At 41.2% G+C, this 20,958-nt stretch overlaps 1 protein-coding gene across 11 annotated transcripts in view; it reads left to right on the top strand.

Moving 5' to 3' along the window:
• Nucleotides 1-5,927: 5,927 nt before the first annotated feature.
• Nucleotides 5,928-20,958, top strand: part of celf6 (CUGBP Elav-like family member 6) — a gene marked incomplete at both ends in the record, with an annotated part of 277,850 nt that continues 262,819 nt past the window's right edge. For 6 of the 11 annotated variants that reach the window (XM_080730445.1, XM_080730453.1, XM_080730451.1 and 3 more), the window contains one exon: nucleotides 6,039-6,186. In XM_080730445.1, coding sequence (XP_080586571.1) covers nucleotides 6,042-6,186 — 145 coding nt within the window. Of the gene's footprint in view, nucleotides 6,187-20,958 lie in introns of all 11 variants that reach the window. The other 5 variants (XM_080730449.1, XM_080730447.1, XM_080730443.1 and 2 more) reach the window with 1 other exon arrangement.

Below are 20,958 nucleotides of genomic sequence, written 5' to 3'. Positions count from 1 at the left end.
ATATGTTAATGAGGTATGAGAACAGAGCTGGCTGACATCTGACTACAGCTGAGCAGCGACTTGACTCCCATGTCCTGCATAAACTTAACGATGACGTTTCATTAATGCCAAATAAAAATGTATTGCGATAGAGTCGCTTCAGCCAAATCTAAATATTTTACTGGTCTGTTCCTGACCTGGTTTCTTCTACAGTTCTAAACATGTCTCAGCATTTGTTTTGCCATTTTTTTTATTTTTTTAAGAGTACCACTTGCTTGCAGTACCGAGATGTCAGTCACAGAAAAGCTACTAAATCGACTTGCAAATACCCCTGTGTCTCAATTTGGATGCTGTGCTCTGTGAATGGTAAATGTGCATGTCTGCGCATGAAAATTCAAAGGTACTGTCCCATTACAGAGGCATCTTGCAATGCAGCCTAGAAATACAGCCTTCTTTTCACCACATTTTGAGGATACATCATACAACTGCAGGCTTAAACAGTGTATAGTTTAATCTCTGATAAAGTGTTGTGAAGTTAGAAATGTGTTTATGTAGCCATGATAGCCTCTGGAAGATACTCATATCAATGGCCAAAATGCAAAACTCCAATCTGCAAATGTCATGATCTTTCACTTGAAATGAGGACAACAGGCTATGCGGCACATGCCATGGTCAGTCTGTCTGCAAGATTGTTCTGCCCCTCATTTTGTAAAAATAAATGTCATGTGAATAGAACCCAGGTTTTGTTCAGTTTCGAACAAGTGGCAAATTGTTGAAGCTCAAAACCTCCTATCTGCATTGCCTTGTTGATTGCTAATGATTGGTGTCAGGTGGTGAAACTTTTAACACAGGAAGAGGGTGAGTTGATAAAAAATGTTAATTGTAATACTTGTAACAGACCAGTAGAATGTCTTGATCTCAAAAGGAGCATAATTAAGTGCTGTAAAAAGAGTTATTTAACAAAAAAATACTATTAACTAATAACTATTCCAAGGTAAAAACCTCCTATATGCATGTTGTTGACTGCAGATAGGAGGTTTTTACCAAGAAATAGTAGATAGGAGGTTTTGGTGTTGAACACACATTTTTCTTTTAAATTTTCCCAACAAAGTGATTTTTTCAGATAGGAGGTTTTGCATTTTGGACACCGATATGATATCCTCTTTCATATTGTGAACATCATCCACACGTTTTACAACCGCAAACAAAACCAGCTTTGCAGTGGAATTTGGAGTGGGCTAGGGATGTCAACATGTGAAATGTCAACACTATTATTCCACCTCATGCATAGACTGGGTCATATGGAGAACTTCTCCTCTACATGCACATCACCACTTAAAGGACCACTTAACTTTGTTTTTTTTTACAACAAGGGTTCATATTTTAGACAGTCATTAGAGAAAAGAAAAGCTGAGCGTTAAAATGTTTTCATTTACTTCTTTCTATCGTTTTAGTGATTTTAATGATTTTGATTTGCATGCATGCCCCCAGGTTGGGGCATGCATTCAAGTGGCTAAATATGCATTTTTAGACACAATGAGCCAGTAATTTCTTTGTTACTATTTACACCAGCCCCCATAATTAAGTCACATCTGCCCATGAATGATTGTGGTGCATCTTGGGAATGGGCTTATTATGTCTAAAAATACATATTTAGCCACTTATGCCACTTACATATGCATGCCCCAAACTGGGGGTATGCATGCAAATCAAAATCGTTAAAATCACTAAAACGAAGTAAATGAAAACATTTTAACACTGATCTTTTCTTTTCTCTAATGACTATCTAACATGTGAATGAACCCCTGTTGTAAAAAAGTAAAACAAGTTGTCCTTTAACAAACAGCGAGACTAGCCTCGTGGGCAGCAAGTTGGACTGGGGATCCACTGGAACAAAACCAAATAATCAAAAGCAATTGGAATACACGAAGAGATCATAAACACCCATAACTTCACATGGAAGCATCAATTACCACGATGGATGGAGGTAACAGCCGTTACAACAGGATAAATAACGCTCATGCAACATTCACAAGATCAAAACAAATCTGGAAATGTAAGCAATGCAGCCCCAAAGCCAAACTCTGAATATATCAAAGCTGTGTATTGTCAACACCAACTCTATGGAGCAGAATGCTGTGAAACAATAGAACAGGATACCCATACATTCCATACATCATGCATATGTGCATATCTTCTGGCCAAACGCCATCTCCAACAACAACCTTCTCAGAATCACTCAACGAGATATAAAACACCTAACATCGCTGAGCGGACCTGCATGGAATGGACATGTGCTCAGAATGAAAACAACAGCAATTCATTGGACCCCAGAGGGTAAACAAAAGAGTGGGGCGGCCCAAAATAACATGGCACAGGACCATAGACGGAGAGCTACAACACCACTAAGCTGTGTAGCCATGGAGAAAAGGGCCAGACACAGACAGAAGTGGTGGGACTTTGTTGCTGCCCTACGTGCCAGCCGCTTTAATGAGAAGGTCTGACCGTTCTGTCAGTACCAATTCCAGCCATCAGGTTGTTCAGGCACAATAAAATAAATACATTCCTCAGTCCTCGCCCCACAGCAATAACTTATTGTTAAGAAGGCCCCTGACTTTTAACCCAGATGGTTCAATTCGAATCTAAAAGCCAGTAGCCTAAACAGTTTGGTCAAGTGCATTTTGAAGGAAAGTGTGTTTCCTGGAATACAGCCAAATAAGCTATTTTTATTTATTTATTGTGTTGTGTTGAATGCATCATTCCTTAAGCAAAATAAAAGGACAAGCAAAGAAAGAAAGAAAGAAAAGGTAGATAAACAATCTAGTGCAAAAGCAGGCTGTTAGAACTGGAGCCCCTCAATGTGTTTCTCTGTGTGCGAGTGGCAGCCTCCATTCAGCACCTTGGACAGCGCCACAAATGTGACGCTCAGTTCTTACCACTTACACTCTATTCTATGTAAAACAGACGAGTTACAAGTGTTGTAGGACCGCTCTTTTCCATCTACAGTGTGCTCTACTACACCAAATCTCATTGCCAAAAATAGCAGATCTACAAGCTCACAACGATGAGCTTGTAGTTCTGCTATTTTTGACAGAATATGGATGCTGCTGGGGTTCAAGTGGTTACAGTAAGTGCTCTCCCAACCTAGCCTTGGAAAATTCTCTCTCTCTCTCTCTCTCTCTCTCTCTCTCTCTCTCTCTCTCTCTCTCTCTCTCTCTCTAATGCCAAATCAAATGCAGTAAAGTGTGAATTAACTCTTATGTTGCCAGGCTTATAGTAATACACAGGTAAAACTCTTTTAAAAAGTCCCCCTTTGGATTCTTACCCCACTGCTGTGAGCTGAAGGTCTCTTATTGGCTTGCCCAGGCCTTATTATGCAAATTCCATCAGGGTCTAGTCATGGCGTAGGGTACTTTTTTAGCCTTTAATGACCATAGTGCTTGACCATTATATGTCATGGTGAAGCGGGAAGCTTCCGGCCTGAAAAATTAAACAACGGTGGAAAGGACTTAAATCTGCATTAATCCCTAATGGCCAGAAGGGGGCGACTCCAGAGGTTGCAAAAATTCGTTCCATTGCATGGCTCAATAGTGAAATTACCCTATACTTCTCACTTGATTCATCTGTAAACAAATGCACAGAATCTTTGTGTGTCTGTCTGTGTGTCTCCCGTATATCTCGCGATCCTTCGAACCGATCGACTTCAAACTTAGTGTGTGAATTGCCAAGGACCCAATTTTCACATAATCACAGTGGCATGGCTTCCCAACGGTCATTGCTCTAGCTTTCCAAATTAGTTCATGTTCTCAATCACGAGATTGAATTGTTCAATACAACATTATGTCCATTTTGTAAATGAAGTTTCAATTTAAAGATTGGTCATGTATGCTTTAGGGCGTGGCTACACTGTGATTGACATGTCATAGACTATACCGCAGAGATCAGGATAGGTCATTTCCGGTTACAAAGAGACATGGTGGCAGCATTAAGGCTTCCAAACAGGACTCCACCAACACCAACTGGTGATGATGTCACCTTGACTACATCTTTTCTTCTACAGTCTATGGTCATTGTCCATTGTCAACATAGGGTACATAAACCTAAAACCTTTTTTAAATCTTGCTTAAACTTTTATGGACATATTATGTTTGTTTAGGCTATGTTTTGTCTAGGAAATGTTTAAATGCTGAAATGTTAGGTCAACATTGCATTGTTAAAAGACTGTTCAAGTGTAAGTGTTCGAAATGCAGTAGGCTACTTGTAAACAAATATTTTATTAAGGCATTATGGGCCCTAAGTAAAACATTATTGATGTCATGCAGTATTTTCAGATATAATTAACAGTTAAGCGTCTTTTTAATTACCTATACCTAGCATCTTTAAAGTCTTGCAGAGTGTTTTCCCCCACATCATGTCAACATGGATGGTGGTGAATGGTGTTTAAAAATCTATTCAGACTTCAGAGATCTACTAAAGTATACACTTAATATGTTTATGTGTACACAATCATGTTTTGGAGACGGAGGCAATCTCTGCTAATGGCTAGTAGCCCAGATTAGATTGGTACAGTGTGGTCCTTTAAATGGTTTTAAAATACCATTTGTTTCTCATATTGAACAAAATGTTTGTGTAATTGTATTGGTTTAACGCAGCTAAAGGTTTAACATTCTGACATGAGTGTATACATAATCTTTAGTTCAATGTATCTTCAATATTGTTATTATTATCATCATTATCATCATCCCCATCATTAGTGATACAAGCTTTAGTTTACAGGCACACTTCTAGTGAGGAAAGGGTACTACAGTGTTTTACAATAAGTAAACGTATCAAAACTGCAATGTGGAAATACTCTGTAATTAGGGTGCCCTCACACCAAAATAGCTAGAGTGGAATCCGCCAATGCATTTCAATGAGAATGTAGCGTTTTTTGCAGAAATCCTCTACTGGCAAAAAAACGCTCCATTCTCATTGAAACGCATTGGCAGATTCCACTAGGTATTTTGGTGTGTGGGCACCCTTACAAGTAAAAGTCCAGTATTCAAAATGTACTTGAGTAAAGGTATGATAGTATTGGCACAAAATGTACTTAAAGTACCAAAAGTAAAAATACAAAATGTTTGCAAATAGCAGATCTGCAAGCGTTGTGAGCTATTTTCAAATGGCTGAAATGTAGGCTATATAGGGCTGAAGTGGGTGTATGTTTTGTAATAATAATCAAAATCTACAAAGTAACTAGCCTAGTAAGTTTTCAAATAGCGTAATTGTACTAGTGGAGTACAATGTTTGGATCCGAGATGTAGTGGAGTAGAAGTAAAAGTATTGGAAATTGGAAATACTCAAGTACAAATATCTCAAAATTGTACTTAAGTAGGCTACAGTAGCTAAGTAAATGTACTTGTACTTTACACCACACACAGCACACTTCACTTTCTCACCAGGCACTGACACCAAACCAGAGCCTTATCAAAGCAGTCAAGGCATAAAAGTACCCGATGCGCTGTATAGTCAAAAGCCTGGCGAGCTTACGTCACGAGGAGAGTGGCAGCTGACACTGGCTGGCTGGGAAGAGGAGGAGGAGGATAGGAGGGAAAGAAACACCACAAAGCATAAAAAAGTAAAGCAAATTCCAAACAAAGGCATAAAAGAGGAAAGGGGAGAAGAACAGCCAGGGAGGGGGGAAAAAGGACGAGAAGAGGGAGAGAAAAGAGGATAGCTCTAAAGAATAGGAGGGGGTGTGCACAGCACAGTGCAGTTGACTACAGAGAGAGAGAGGGAAAGGGAAACGGAGAGGGGGAGTGAGCAGGGAGAGAGCGAGAGAGAGTGATAGAGATAGAGAGAGAGAGAGAGAGGGAGAGAGAGCGAGAGAGCGAGAGAGAGAGAGAGAGAGAGAGAGAGAGAGAGTGAGAGAGAGAGGGAGCGAGCACCCGCCGGCCCATTGAGGAAAGATGGCTACAGTCACTGCAAACGGAGTGCAGCAGGAGAATGGCTTCAGCACCACGAACAGCGGCAGCGTCAGGATGAACGGGCTCAGCGCGGTCATCGGACAGAACACCATCCCCATGAAGGACCACGACGCCATCAAGCTGTTCATCGGACAGATCCCCAGGAACCTGGAGGAGAAGGACCTCAAGCCCCTGTTCGAGGAATTCGGCAAGATATACGAACTCACCGTACTGAAAGACAGGTTCACGGGAATGCATAAAGGTGGGTGTTTTTTTTTCTCCCCCCCCCCCCCCCCCCCCCCCCCCCCCTCCATAATATCTCTCTCTCGTTTATATCTGATCCAGTCTAAAAGAAAGAAAGACAGAAAGAAAGAGAGATAAAGAGAAAGCACTAGGGGTATTGTTGCAGTCCTGGGCCGAGCGCACCAAGTGTGGCAAATCTGAGCATGTTTGGGACCCCTTCTTCGAGGCAGATCACACACACACAGTCACACACACACACACACACACACACACACACACACACACACACACACACACACACACACACACACACACACACACACACACACACTCAGTACACACGTGGGGGAGTGGACGGTGTGTGGGTTGAAAGTGCAGTAGCCTACTAATTGTCAGCGTGTCAAGTCCCGTCCGTCCACGCTGAAAATGCCTTTGTGTGTGTTTACATTGACTATCATCATCATGTGCTGCTGAGCATCCCGTTAGAAGGGGGGCGGGACGGCCAGCCAGTGCTGCTGCTGCTGAGAGTTGGTGTCGCCTTACAAAGAAGATAACGCTCCATCCCGTCCACACACACACACACACACACACACACACACACACACACACACACACACAAATGTGTATTGCTTATTTATTCTTTGCAATAAAAACACACGTAGGATCATCGAAGAAGCCAGTTTAGATGATCAAATTTAGAAATATTTTAATTAAAATGTATTTTTTTTTTTTTTTTTAAGCAGCCGAAAGGATAAGCTACAAATAATGCAAATCACTGAATATCGGTCATCACGGTTGTAATGGGATGTTGGTTGCTTTGACCTTTGGCGCGGGGCTTAATTTATAATTTTTAGACGTCATTAGCGGTTGAAAATAACTCTTTTCGCGGCAGCGTGTGCGGTGCGGTTCGGTGCGCTGTGCGGTGCGTGGTGTTGTGTTGTCTGTTGTGCAGAATGTGCACCCCACGCCACGGTGTACTGTGTGTCTGTGCACGGTGGTGCTGTGCTGCCGTGGCGCTGGCTCTGCTCCGGTCCGGAGGAGGGCGGCTTGTAGGCAGGAAGTACAAAGCAATCTCGGTTGGATAATAATGTGGTGGTGGAAATAAATACTCACATATTTTACTTGAGTAAAAGTATCAATACTGCAATATAGAAATACTCTGTATTACAAGTGAAAGTCCAGAATTCAAAATACTTTTTGAGTAAATATGAAAGTGTTGTTGGCATCAAAATGTACTTAAAGTAGGCCTACCAAAAGTAAAGATACAAAATGTTTGAAAATAGCAGATCTACAAGCGTTGTGAGCTTGTATGAGCTTGGCTATTTGCCAAGGTATAAAATAGGGCTAAAGTGGTTTATGTATGTTTTATAATATTATAATTTATATCTGCAAAGTAACTAAAGTTTTCAAATAAATGTAACGGAGTAAAAATATTTGGATCTACGATGTCGTGGAGTAGGCCTATTGAAGTAAAAGTATTGGAAATTACTCAAGTAAAGTACAAATACCTCAAGTACAGTACTTAAGTAAATGTACTTAGTTACTTTTTTTTTTTACATAATTTTTATTTTGTCACATGCATTTACAGGGTCAACATTTTACATAATTTTCATCGTCATATTACAGTCCATTTCCTCCGTAGTGTCATTCTTCGGTGGTAGAAGTGACTCCCCAACTTGGCTCTGCATTGTGGAGGAAATTTATGTAATGGAGAGATTTACACATAGACTCAGGATACAGGAAGAGTTAGGGCTGTCACGATTATGACATTTTACATGACGACTAATTGTCACTCAAATAATTGCGATTAACAATTTAATTGTGTTTTTGTCGTTGACAATTACATTTCTGTTTGGCTTGTAGGCTTTGAAGTTGCACCTGGTAGATATGACACATAACCTAAATATACAAAGACATTACTGACATATTTGACAACTTTATACTTAAAAAAGAACATTGATAGTGGAAATAGCCGATGTGCAAGCTCACATTGTGCTATTTTCACTATTTTTTACCTTAAAAAATATATATGAACATTTTTAAACATGGAAACGATTATGACGATTATGAAAAATAATCACGATTATGTCAAATAATCGCGATGAGACGATTATGTAATAATTGTGACAGCCCTAGGAAGAGTTGTTTCTTGAAAAATGGGAGAAACTGACTGAATACACGGCCCGGTACTTCGTTACTTTACAACACTGATAATAGCAGAGGCAGAGAGCCAAAACGTGGGTCCACCTCGCTCGCTCACTCCACCTCCTCCTCTCCTATCTGCTCTCTCATCCGCTCCGCGTCACCTCTCCTTGTCCCAAACAGCCAGGACCAACATCACATCACAGCCTTGCAATGAGCCGACAGGACACAGATAAAAAGGCATTGATCGGTTATATATAATTAAAAAATCTAAACAAGCTTTGGGATTGTGTGGCTATAAGCATCTTCAGGTAAAATAAAATAAAGATAATGATAATAAAAGTCAACGCAGGACTAGAATTATTTCCCCGGGAGGCTACGGAAATCTACCTTTTTAATGAGGAAAAAAATGAGCTACTATAAAATACATTGTAGGGTGGGGAATAAAATAAGATTATTCAGCAAATAATATTCAGAAGCGAAATTGCTTAGTTGTCTTTGAATGTTGGATATTGGCCTATTACTTCTGTCCCCTGTATAGTATCAAATCAAATGATTACAATTGTAAGAACTAAATCATGAATATTATTAGCCTGTATTTTTAATCGCATCATGCTATGTTGGTCATCTTACTATTCGTCTTAGACGCACGCACGCACGCACGCACGCACGCACGCACGCACGCACGCACGCACACACACACACACACCTCCCTGAGTTTATATTTCAAATCAAGCCACAGCAAATATCTTCCCATTAAAAGGTATGCTGTACATCACCTGTTCCACAAGTGATCGGTCATCGATACCGTACACCCCTCTCTCTCTCCCAACACACACACACACACACACACACACACACACACACACACACACACACACACACACACACACACACACACACACACACCCTCCGTTTTGTGTGTGTGTGTGTGTGTGTGTGTGTGTGTGTGTGTGTGTGTGTGTGTGTGTGTGTGTGTGTGTGTGTCTCTGTGGAACATGATGATCGATTAAAACAATATTTCTGACGGCCGCGGCTGCGTTGTTTACGCCTGTCCTCGGCCATCCCTGAATGTCAACACTCCGGGGGCTGTTTGCCTGCAGAACGATAATCCTGTTCCACAGCCCCGCCGTCTGCCCATTCAAAATCATCATCCCTCCGCTGCCCCCGCCAAGGCCAGCCTTCTGATGTATGCATTATGCCCACTTCATCCACCGCGTGACATTCAAAGTCACTTTGGGAGTGCAAGGCGTGCCGCTTTAATAAGATTTTGCGAATGCATTATATGGATGAGTTTTCTTTTTTTCATTGGCCACTCACCTGTGAAGTAGACAAACCGTGTGTTCATGGTGCCCCCCCCCCTCCTGCTGTGTGCTCGACGTGTGATTCCTGTACAGACTGAAAGTTGAGGAATTTACATTAGGAAATGTGATAAGTGTCTTTGACAAAACGAGAGCTGGAGCTGGGGTATTATTTTCTGCTACACACTGTCAAAAGAAAGAGGGTTCAAACCACCATAGTGGTTGCTACAGTGATTAACTGGACCCCCCCCCCCCCCCCCCCCCTGCTATGGGAGGGGGGGAGGGGCGGGACGTAATCCAAATCACTTACAGTACAGTGTGTAGAAGCTTCCTATAACCAACAATATCAAATCTGGTCCTTGAAAAGCTGGACTTTGTGCCAATATCGAAGCTCCAGGGCACATTTAGCTCCTTGTTATTATGACATTTCTAACTTAATAGAAATCTGTGAAATTGCTTTCAAATCTATGACTTCCTATATAAAAGAATATTGCATAGTGAAGTGTCACAGTTGCTGAAAGTGTACTAGAGTGAGTCTAGCTACAGTACATGTCTGCCTCTAATATTTCTTGTCCATCATTTTGAATCTTAAGAAATATAACCTCGAAATTCATACAGAATAAAAGAATATGAACATGCTGGCTTCTTATAGCCAGTATCTTCTTCAGAATGGAATTGTGTAATAGTTATCTACAAGACGTTGTAAGCTTGTAGATTTGTTTTGACAAAGAAGTTTGCCCCCAGAATAAGGACGTTAGGTTTTATGTGGTTAGTACTGCTTCTATTTTATACTTTATTAAAGTGAGCCTTTTAAATAATGATACCTCTAATATTGATGGTGTCTCTATGTCGTTGGTGCGATTTAACTTCCCAGTTGGATAATGGCTCACCTTTCGACATCATAATGTTGTACAGTGTCCTGTCCATGTGGGAGCAGGCGCAGGTAGAGATAATAGCTGAATCACACGACGTGAGGACACATCAGTGATGGAAGCTACTTAACCCACAACTGCTCCAGTGGAGCTCCTTAGTGGCCAGCAATAGAAGGCTGTGCTTGTACTGGGCAGCTCCCAGGTGTGATTGTGTATAATGGCATGAATGTGAAAGCAGGTACAGGAGAAAGAGCATGAGTGCTCAGCAAACCCTCCCCAGATATAAAAGGCTGTAAAACTGGGTTGTCTCTTGTTTCTTCATAAAGGATGTGTCTGAAAAGCTCACATAAACACCAGCAATTTGGGAGTTTTTTCCACACACACCATTACAATCAGAGGTTTGCAAATACCCAAACTCCGTATTTACTTTTGTGAGCTTGTGTTGCCAAGAATCACATAAAGATATCTGTGGATAGTGGCAAGCCCTTTCGCAGATAAAGGAGGCACCATCTTAACATTATCCCACGTTCAGTCAACCTTTTATCACAAGAAGAAGCCACATACAGTACTGTACATGACAGCAGAAAGGAGAGGAAGTGTGAAGGAAGATATATTCAGCCTAAACTGTACAATACCAACAATGTAAAGTCCATAAAGAGTCTGTACAGTGCCATACATTTAATCTGACTACTGTTTTGAAATCCCTATTATACAGTAGAATATGATTTAGATTAATGGTGTCCCTGATTCAACAGTGCCTGATGATTTGCAACACTATACATTCTCAGTCCTTTGACAAGGGACTGCACAATAATTATGGATTTAAGGGCAGATGAAAATATGTTTGCTCATGACTAATTCATGCGGATTGTGGCGCGCTGAATCAAACAGATGTTATGTGTGTCATGAATTCTTACTTTGGGCTTTTACGGTATCTCCGAGTCCCTGTGCGAAATGCCTTTGGAGAATTTCATAGTTTCTAGCTATCTGGGGAATTTTATGGATTGTAATGGGTGAGTGCAACTCACGTATTTAATGGGATTTTTTCTTTTTCACTGCTTGTCTTTTTTTCTCTTCTTTCTTTTTTAAACAGAGGATTATACCCTGTCTAGCAGTCACCAGACCCTGCCAACGTTAATGGAGGTCTGATAGTTTGTGTGGGTGTCGCACCAAATTCTGGGCTCTGGGTACAAGGATTCACTCACATTTTGTGCTTTAACTATTGAGAAATAGCAGATATATAAGCTCACAGCTTTTAGATCTGCTTTTTTTGAAGAAAAATGTGAATATGCGTGCAAATCTTGGAATATATTATAAGGTTTTTTGAAAAACCTATGTTTCTATATCAGTGGTGCTCAAACTTTTTCGGGTGAAGGACCGCCCAAAATGATATGTATTTGGCCACGGACCCCCATCTCAAAATATTAAGTTCCAGGGACCCCCCAGAAGCAAAATTTGAGTTACAAATGTTCGCTTAAAAAATACATGTATTCAAAGATTTGCACACATTTTCACGACTTAAAACAAAAAAAATAGCAGATCTACAAGCTTGCAGCGCGGTTGTAGATCTGCTATTTTTCAGTAGCTAAAGTATAAAATAATAAATAGCAGATCTACAAGCTCGCAGCGTGGTTGTAGATCTGCTATTTTTCAGTAGCTAAAGTATAAAATAATTAAGGGCCCCTTCACCTTTGCCCTGGTAACTCAGGCCCACTTTTCCCCCCCTTGTGACGCCCCTGAGCATTGCCAACGTTAATGGAGGTCTGATAGTTTGTGTGTTGTTGCGGACCCTTACTCGGAGGAGGGGTGGCATGACTTGACTCTCTACAACGCAGGCACGCAGCGCTAGTCGGCGTGCAGTGCAGCCAGGTCGTGCTGCGTAACATCCATCATTTCGCTGAGCACTGCATTATCATAATACTTAGTGTCAGCGCCAGAACGCATGCATTGTTCAGACACGCTGAACGTTGGTGGGGGGCAAATCTTTTGCTTGAGCACCATTATCTATCAATCCGTCTCTGGCGCTGAGAGCAGAGACTCTGAGCTCCGCCACACAGCCAGCGACCAAGGAGATACAAAGAGTTGTTAAATATCCCCCATCCATTCTGCTCTCCTCGGTGGGTCCCGGCCAGTTTAATCGGCTATAAATAGCCTACTGGCCAAATTGACATGAAAAAAAAAAGAAAAAAAAAAAAATCCTCGTAGGTATATTGCAATGTCAAATGGAAAAACAAGCGCACTGTGGCGACACTCATGTCTAATTGCGAATGTGTCCTCTTTTTTTGATGCTGCTGTTTTTTTTTCCTGTGACACAAAATCCCACTGCTGTCTTTAATTGCAGTCCTGTGAGTTATAATGCCCACTAGGAATGTCAAAAGCCTGTCATTGGTTGCATTGCACAGTGGGGAGTGTTTTGACACTGACTGACAGCTTGTCTGTGTTGAGTGACAGGTATAGGTCAATCCACTGATGACCTTTGTGATCATTAGAAAGGTACCAACTTGGACCACGGTTTATTTTTAGAACCAGCATTATCTACTGTAGACAAACTGATGGATGGACGGACAGACGAATTGGCAGATAGATCTGTGATTCTCTACTTGTGGGCCGGGGCCCATTCGTTGACTAGGCTATTACATGTGGACTCCCAAATAATTGGTCAAACAGTAAGATTTTAATGAAAACATATTTAACATAAAAAAACTAAAAACTAAAAACCTGTTATTGCATTTCTTTCTCTAAAACCTTGAAAAGTGAGTTTTCATTGTGATGTTAGTATACTTAAAGGAGTAGTTCACCCCCAAAATGTACGACATGGAGACTAGAGTTCAATAATATTCCTAAGACATTCCTAAGACAAAAATGTGATAACAATAAATTTACCCCCATTGATTCCAGATGGTGACCCGTTTCGAAACGGGTCACCATCCAGAATCAATGGGGGTAAATTTACTCTAATCAAATTTTTGTCTTAGGAATGTGACAAAAACCAAAAAATATTATTGAACTCAAGTCTCCATGGCGTGACTAATCAATAGAAAAAAAGTCATTTTGGGGGTGAACTACTCCTTTAAGGTATACTCCTACGTTGGTTCCATTGACAGTGTTGTACCCGAACGCGTTCAATGAACGATCGTTCATGAACACGTTCATATTTTGGGCGAACGTGAACTGAACGCTCTTTGTTTTCGCTTGATGAACGCTATTGTCGAACGCGTTCATTCTGACGTCCGTGAACGACGCTCGTCGGCCCGTTTGTGTGGCGGTCCGCAATCGCCTGTCCTCTCGTCTTTCTTTGCATTCACATGCTCTAATAGCACCGTTACGTTATCTCCCAGACTCTCACCCAAGTAAAGCCTGGCGATACTTCGTCGTGTGACGTGTGATCTGCAAGCTCACAACGCATCGCATCCACGAAACAACTTGAGCTTGTAGATCAGCTATGTTAACCAACGTGGACGGTTAGAAACATCTGCCTTCACAATAAGGGTGAGGAAGACTGGGCACTGGGCACCTAAATATTGTGGGCACCTCAATGTTAAGTTGGATGAAATAATTGCTGTGTGTGGTTTTAAATGGGCTGTGTCAACAATTTTGACAAAATAATAGCTTGCAGCCACGTCTAAAAAAATACATTTGAATAGCCAATAACAAATATTATGGTTAAAACAATTACGAAAAAGAACTAAGTTAGTTCATTTTGAGGAACCATGAACTTTAGTTCAAAATGTAGAATCATGAACTATGAAATGAACTAGTTCATTTTAGAAGTTTTGAACTTGAACTTGAACTAGTTAATTTTGAAAGTGAACTTTCCCAACACTGTCCATTGATCCATTGAACACAATCGATTGATCATAATGTGCTCTGAAAATTCATGTGGCCCACCCATCTGAAAAAGGGACCAGCTGGGTGGGCCGTGAACCCTTTCAAGTGGGCCTTGATCCAGAAAAGGTTGAGAACCACTCTCAGATAGATAGCTAGAAACAGACAGAAAAGAATAATAATAATTATAATAAAAATAAGAACAAACAGTAACAGACAGTTAGAGATACACATGAATTTGAGCGGCAAATATGCAGCCCTGGCATACCAAATTGAAAATCCCATTGTTTTTCCTCCTCAGTACACATGAGAGGGTCAGGCAGTCACATTCAGCGGTGTTCGGTTGTGTTTTTTATATTTATTTTTTCCATAATTTGTGCACCTAGACATGTGAACACTTGTTATCTTTTAGGAAATTAATTTGCATTTCTCTCTGGTTAATGAACATCCCCTGAATAAGCTTGGTAAGAGGAGACGGAAGGAGGGCAATTGCTTATGAGTCACGAATTCATTGTTAATTAATTGAAATTTTATACAAATTTGCTTAGGATTTTTTCCCCCAATGTTTTGTTTTCTTTTTCAATTATAGCTACCTGATGTCTCTCTAAAAAAAAATAAAAAATAAAAATCACAATTTACCGCCATTTAGTTAATGCCTGAATGCATGCAATGGTTTAGTTGTTCTAATTTGCATTATAAGACAACATGTTAAAAGGATGAGGATGAGAAAAGTTCCACATAATTACTCCCCCTCCCCCTGCCAAAAAACGTCTAACAAACACAGAGAGGCATTTTATACAGTTACTACTGTCTCCTTTTATGACAGTTTTCCCTGGCTTGGTTTTTCATTTGCCTTAAATATAATTTGTTGAACTTTTGTTCCCCTCAGAAATTACAGCGTAATAAATTGTCTTTGATTAACAAAGTATAATTTGCACCCCCCAGACTCCCCACTCCACTTATGCTCCACTTAACCCGCCAATCCCTTTTTAAAAACCTTGATTCAAAGAACTCACAACATGTCTCATACCCACCATAGGCTTGTCCTTGGCTCATTATGTCGTTTTTCTTGGCGTTCTCACTTTTTGATACTGATGTTGTATCTGTCAGATCCCAGGTTTACAGGTGTAAAACATTTGTGAAAATTGCGTGCGTGCGTGCGTGTGTGTGTAGCAGTTCATTTCAGGGTCCTGTGTGTGTGTGCGTATGTGTGTGCGTGTGCGTTACGCAACAGCAACAGACACAATGGCCTACATCCTATGTCCTTACTTCACTCCCACTACCCCTGGGTCACAGACGATCATATTGAAAAATCCCATCCCCTTAGATTGCGTCATATAAGTACTGTGTTCCAAAAAGAAATAAATACTTCAGCCTGGTAATAGTGCTATATGCACAGCAGCCATTTTGGAGAGAAGTTGGGTCTCTTCTCACTTCCTTCACAGGTTTTATAAATGATACTAATGAAGGCTCTGTTCCATTCTGGTCAAACAGAGTCAGGGTGCTGATAGTGTGCATGTTGGCTCACTAGAAACACTGCTACACCAGTGGGTCTCAAATTGTAGTCCAGGGACCCTCGTGGTTCCTTGGGGGTTCCAAATGACCCCTTAAAAGGTGTGTAACTCTGAGAGTGTACAAGTGGAACCAAATGGACACTTAAAGGAGTAGTTCAACCCCAAAATGAAAAATGTTCTATTGATTAGTCATGCCATGGAGACTTGAGTTCAGTAATATGTTTTGGTATTTGTCGCATTCCTAAGACAATAATTTGATAGTAATTTTAGCTCCATTGATTTCAGATGGGGACCCAAATGCATTCGGGTCCCCAATCGGAATGAATGGGGGTACATTTATTGTAATCACATTTTTGTAACAAAAACACAAAAATATTGAACTCAAGTCTCCGTGGCTTGACTAATCAATAGAAAAAAAGTCATTTTGGGGGTGAACTACTCCTTTAAGGTCCATGAATAGGTTATAGGTTGAAAATAGGTGAAGTGGACTTTTAAGAGGTGTATCATAACTTTAACTTTATTTCTATCGTATCTAGTTTTTTTTTTAACTAGTCCTTCACCATTGACTCATTATGTTCTTGTGACTTACTTTGCCTTCCTAATTTTGTATTTGTCCTTAAGTGGTGCAGATGGTTACACATCGGCACTCCAAAACATTGCTATTCCGACCACCTAAACCTAACCTTAACCCTAACCTCAGTCAAACTAACGCTGGTGAATGCTAACCTGGTGAAATGCTAACCTGCAGACGCTGGTGAATGATAACCTGGTTTACGAAGGGGGATGTTTCGAAATGGAAACCCACCCCCGGTGCAGACAACTATAAAACTAAACCTAAAAAGAACTTCGGCTCTGTCCAGACGGAGTTGTCTGCACCACTTAACTATCATGCAAGACTTCCTAGAATCAGTTTTTGTGATTTTTTTCTTCTCAACTTTCATCTGCCCCACTAATGAGCACCTGTCGTTTGAGCCATCAGACCCATGCAGCGCTTCCTCCTTCAGTTCCGTTGAAACAGATTTTTGGATAGATTTGGATAGTGCTGTCTGGTGGAAACCTTGTACTGTATGGTCCAAGACTGACACTTTTCAGGAAATGGGGAAAAATAATTATAACATGTGTTCCAAATAGATCCAATTTAAGCTCTTGTTAATACTTTTCATTTGGTTAAATATTCATAGAACCCAAAGACACACTTAACCACTTTCAACCTGGTACCCGTATTTTGGGTATGTCAAAAATTGTTCTTCTAAAAACAATGTCCAATATTAGCAGATCTAGAAGCTCACAAGCAGATCTACAAGCTTGTGGATCTTCAATTGTTGCTGCTTTTGCACAACACTGTCATGCGAAGTGTAAAACAGATTAAATATGGAGGTACAATCTTTCTGCCTAACAGATATACTGTAAGTTGACAATTGAAATGATGGAATTTCCCGTCAGAAAAACCTAATATTATGTTATCTTGCCTTACTGTATGTTCTCCTGTGTTATGTTCTTGTCTTATATCATATTTAGCATTTTTCTCTGTTTGCCACAGAACTAGTACAAGCTGAGATAAAACTTTATGGATGCACCGAGGGAAATCTGCTTGTTTTATGAGCCACTACTGTACTGTATGTATACACAAACAGCATTAGAAAGCAAGCCCTCAAGAAAGAACGAAAACACTGCACGTGCTGCTGGTCCCCTTTGATAAGCCCTCGATCCGTATAGGTCAACCTATATCCTAATGTGTTATTTTACAGCCCGACAGCTCTTGAGAATTCCTTTTTGCGAGGTTGTCAGATTGAATCAGAGAATGTATTTGATTTGTGCATACTGTACACAGCTTTATATGGCCACGAGTCATCTTAAGAATAATATCTCGGAGTGAAGTTTGAAGACAGTCGGTAACACATGACCAGCTGGCCCACGCGGTCCCCTGCCGCCTTCCCTCAGCCGGTATCGCTGGGCCCGGGCGCCGCTGCGTTCGCCAAGTTGAATGTTTGTCTGTTCCACATCTTGCTTTTAAATCATCGTCATCCCCCTGGGCTCAAGGTGTCCCCTGAGCCAGCACTATATTGGATATGAAGCTTTCATAAAGTCCTGCCAATTCCCCATGGCCGTGAGGGACTTATTGGGAGGGGGTGGGGAGGAGGGAGGAGGGAGGAGGGGGGGGGGGGCCTTACCCTAGGCAGTCATGCGGTCGACCTGAATAATAATGGTTACAAAAAACCTCACTTTATGGAACGTTTCCTTTTGTTTTCATGTTTAAAACATTTTTTTGTTTTACTTCGATTTGACAAGAGGTTGTGAAGAGTTCACTTCAGAATTACACTGTTTGTCATTTCAAAAATGTATCTTAAAAGAAAATCTTTGGCAGATCACTGCAGTCCCAAGGATAATGTGAACTTCTGCAGGTTCAGATCTTCTTGTACAAGTTTCTGTAAAAATAATATTCAAAGAATGAATATCATTGAACGAGTAGTTGAGATTAGTCTAGTAGTATAGTATCATCCTCTATGATAGTTGGACCCAGGCTGTAATTCTGTCTTTGTGTCTTTTTATTGATACGTTTAAGTCAGGGATTCTCAAACCTTTTTAGGCCGTGACCCCCAAAAATAAACATATTGAACTGGGGACCCCCACCCTGACAAGCACTAGGAACTGTAGGTTTAACATTTAATGTGACTCAGTTCCACAGATAAATATTTGCGAGGCGTTGTGAGCATTTAGATCGGCTATTTTCACAATGTTCGTCTCTTGGTTACTTAGTATTTGACAGTTTGGCCAGTTTGGTATTAAAACGGTCTTGAAAGTCCTTAAATTGTCACTTTAGAGAGTGAGAAAAGAAAGGACATTAAGCTAATCATCTGGGGACCCCACAAAATAATTTGGGGACTCTACTTGGGGTCCTGACCCAAGTTTGAGAACCACTGTTTTAAGTAAAGGCTGGGTGCTCAACATCTCCACTTGGTCACCCAGTGGTATTGCAGCTGTTGCTATTCATACGAGGCATATGAGTATACTGCAAACAAAGAGACATACATAGGGACAAAGAGACATACTGCATACTCTTAGAAGTGAGCTGGATCTCTAGGTTCTGTTTCTTTCAAAGAGCTGTTCAAAAAGAGTTGTTCAAAAAGACTCATTTTAGTTACTAGTTAGGGTAGATTTTGATTATAATTACAAATCCCTTCAACCCTATACATTTCAGCCATATATATATATGTTACAGTTAGATTGGGTAACTCAGTTAGATCGTGGTAAGAGCACTCGTTTTGTCCTTCACCACACACCCCTACCACCACCTGGATCAATTCACTTTGATAGTCTCTTATCAGCGCACCTGTGTAATTCTGCGTAGTCACCATGAGATGGCGACAACAGCCATTCACTTGTGTAGTTGCCCGACGTCACTCGTCTGCGACCCTTCTCTGTTGTTTACTAGCAGCCTAACTCAGCTGTAGTTAGCCATTAGCTAACTCTAACCATAACCTTAACCTCAGTAAAACTATGCCTAACCCTAACCCTAACCATAACCTCCGTGGGGTGAGGCGCTATCATTCCTGCCGACGCTACGTTGTCGTTGTCATTGTTGTGGATCAAAGCGACCGTAATTGTTCCGCCCCGTGCAGCACGACGAGCGCTCCATTTCTCGATCTAACGGTAACATTTCCGCCATTTGAAAATAGCTAACGCATTAGCCGACACATTGTGAGCTTGTAGATCAGCTATTTTCAATTTATTTTTCTAAATTGTATTCATTGGAAAACCTGTGAAATGGGACATTCTGCATAATGACTACATTCTACTAATGGTATTTTAAGTACATTTTGATACCAATACTTTTTTACCAATACTTTTACTTTTACTTGTAACAGTATTTCTACATTGAAGTATTGATACTTTTACTTAAGTAAAGAATTGACTCCCCGTCATGAAAAAAAATAATAAAATAAAATAAATAACGGCTCTCTACTGCGAACCGGATCCCATCGTTCATTTCAAAGAGCCGTTCAAAAGACTCGATTCGTTCGTGAACATCCCATCTCTACCCCTGGTGCGTGAGCCTTTGCTGGGACACGTCCTCCTGGAGAGTCCCCTCCCCTCCCCTCCTGTCCCGCTTCATGTCCTCAGTTTTGTAATGTCACACGGGGATGAGGAGTGCCTCACCGGGCTCCCAAACTTTTTTTCCCCCTGCTTTGCTGTGTGGCACCCGGCGTTTCATCAGTGTCGTTTAGGTGATTTTTCCTGTTGAGTAAGTGCCTAGTTGTGGAGGAGGTGGCTGAAGGTTGTCGAGAAGGAAGCTCTCTTTGGCCGTGCGCCAGAGTGTGTCGCTCCGTTTCTGGGGGTGATGATGGGTGCTACTGTGTGTGCGTGCGTGTGTGTGTGTGTGTGTGTGTGTGTGTGTGTGTGTGTGTGTGTGTGTGTGTGTGTGTGTGTGTGTGTGTGTGTGTGTGTGTGTGTGTGTGTGTGTGTGTGTGTGTGTGTGTGTGTGTGTGTGATTGTACACAGCAAAATCCTGAGTGTTCATTTAACTCTGAGACTGTAGAAATGAAACCAGATAGACTCTTTACGGGTCCATTTGGTTCCATTTTTACAGTCTCAGTTACAAATGGATAAATTAACACTGAATATCTTTGTGTGTGTGTGTGTGTGTGTGTGTGTGTGTGTGTGTGTGTGTGTGTGTGTGTGTGTGTGTGTGTGTGTGTGTGTGTGTGCGCGCGTGCGTGCGTGCATACAGTACGTTCGTGCGTGTCTCTCTTCTCTCTCTCTCTCCCATGGGGAGTCTTGGCAGCAGGTGTGACATGTAGTAATGGGAAATTATGCTGCACAGTGCAAAAACTCTTCCGAACGGGGTCACCCACTGTCAACTCCAGCGAGCACGCAACAGAACAACCACTCACCCTTTAATGAAAGCTGTCACATTTTTGTTAGTGCCAGACTTATTAATGCATATTCATACTGTTTTCCCCCGGATTTTCCCCGACTATACCGAGAAAAACGCCTCTGGAGATGTGAGGGGTTACGGTTTTCGGGCTTCATCACCAGAGGTTTTTAATTACTTTGCTGCTAAAAAATGTGCACGCCGCTCGACTCTTTCCCTTGCCCTGTTCGATAATTATGAAAGTGATCATTCATCAAATAGCAA

The sequence above is a fragment of the Nannobrachium achirus genome (assembly GCF_963921795.1).
Source record: "Nannobrachium achirus genome assembly, chromosome: 7".
NCBI lineage: Eukaryota > Metazoa > Chordata > Actinopteri > Myctophiformes > Myctophidae > Nannobrachium > Nannobrachium achirus.
The sequence above is the reverse complement of the archived record's forward strand: the minus strand, read 5'-3'. Positions and strand labels throughout refer to the sequence as shown.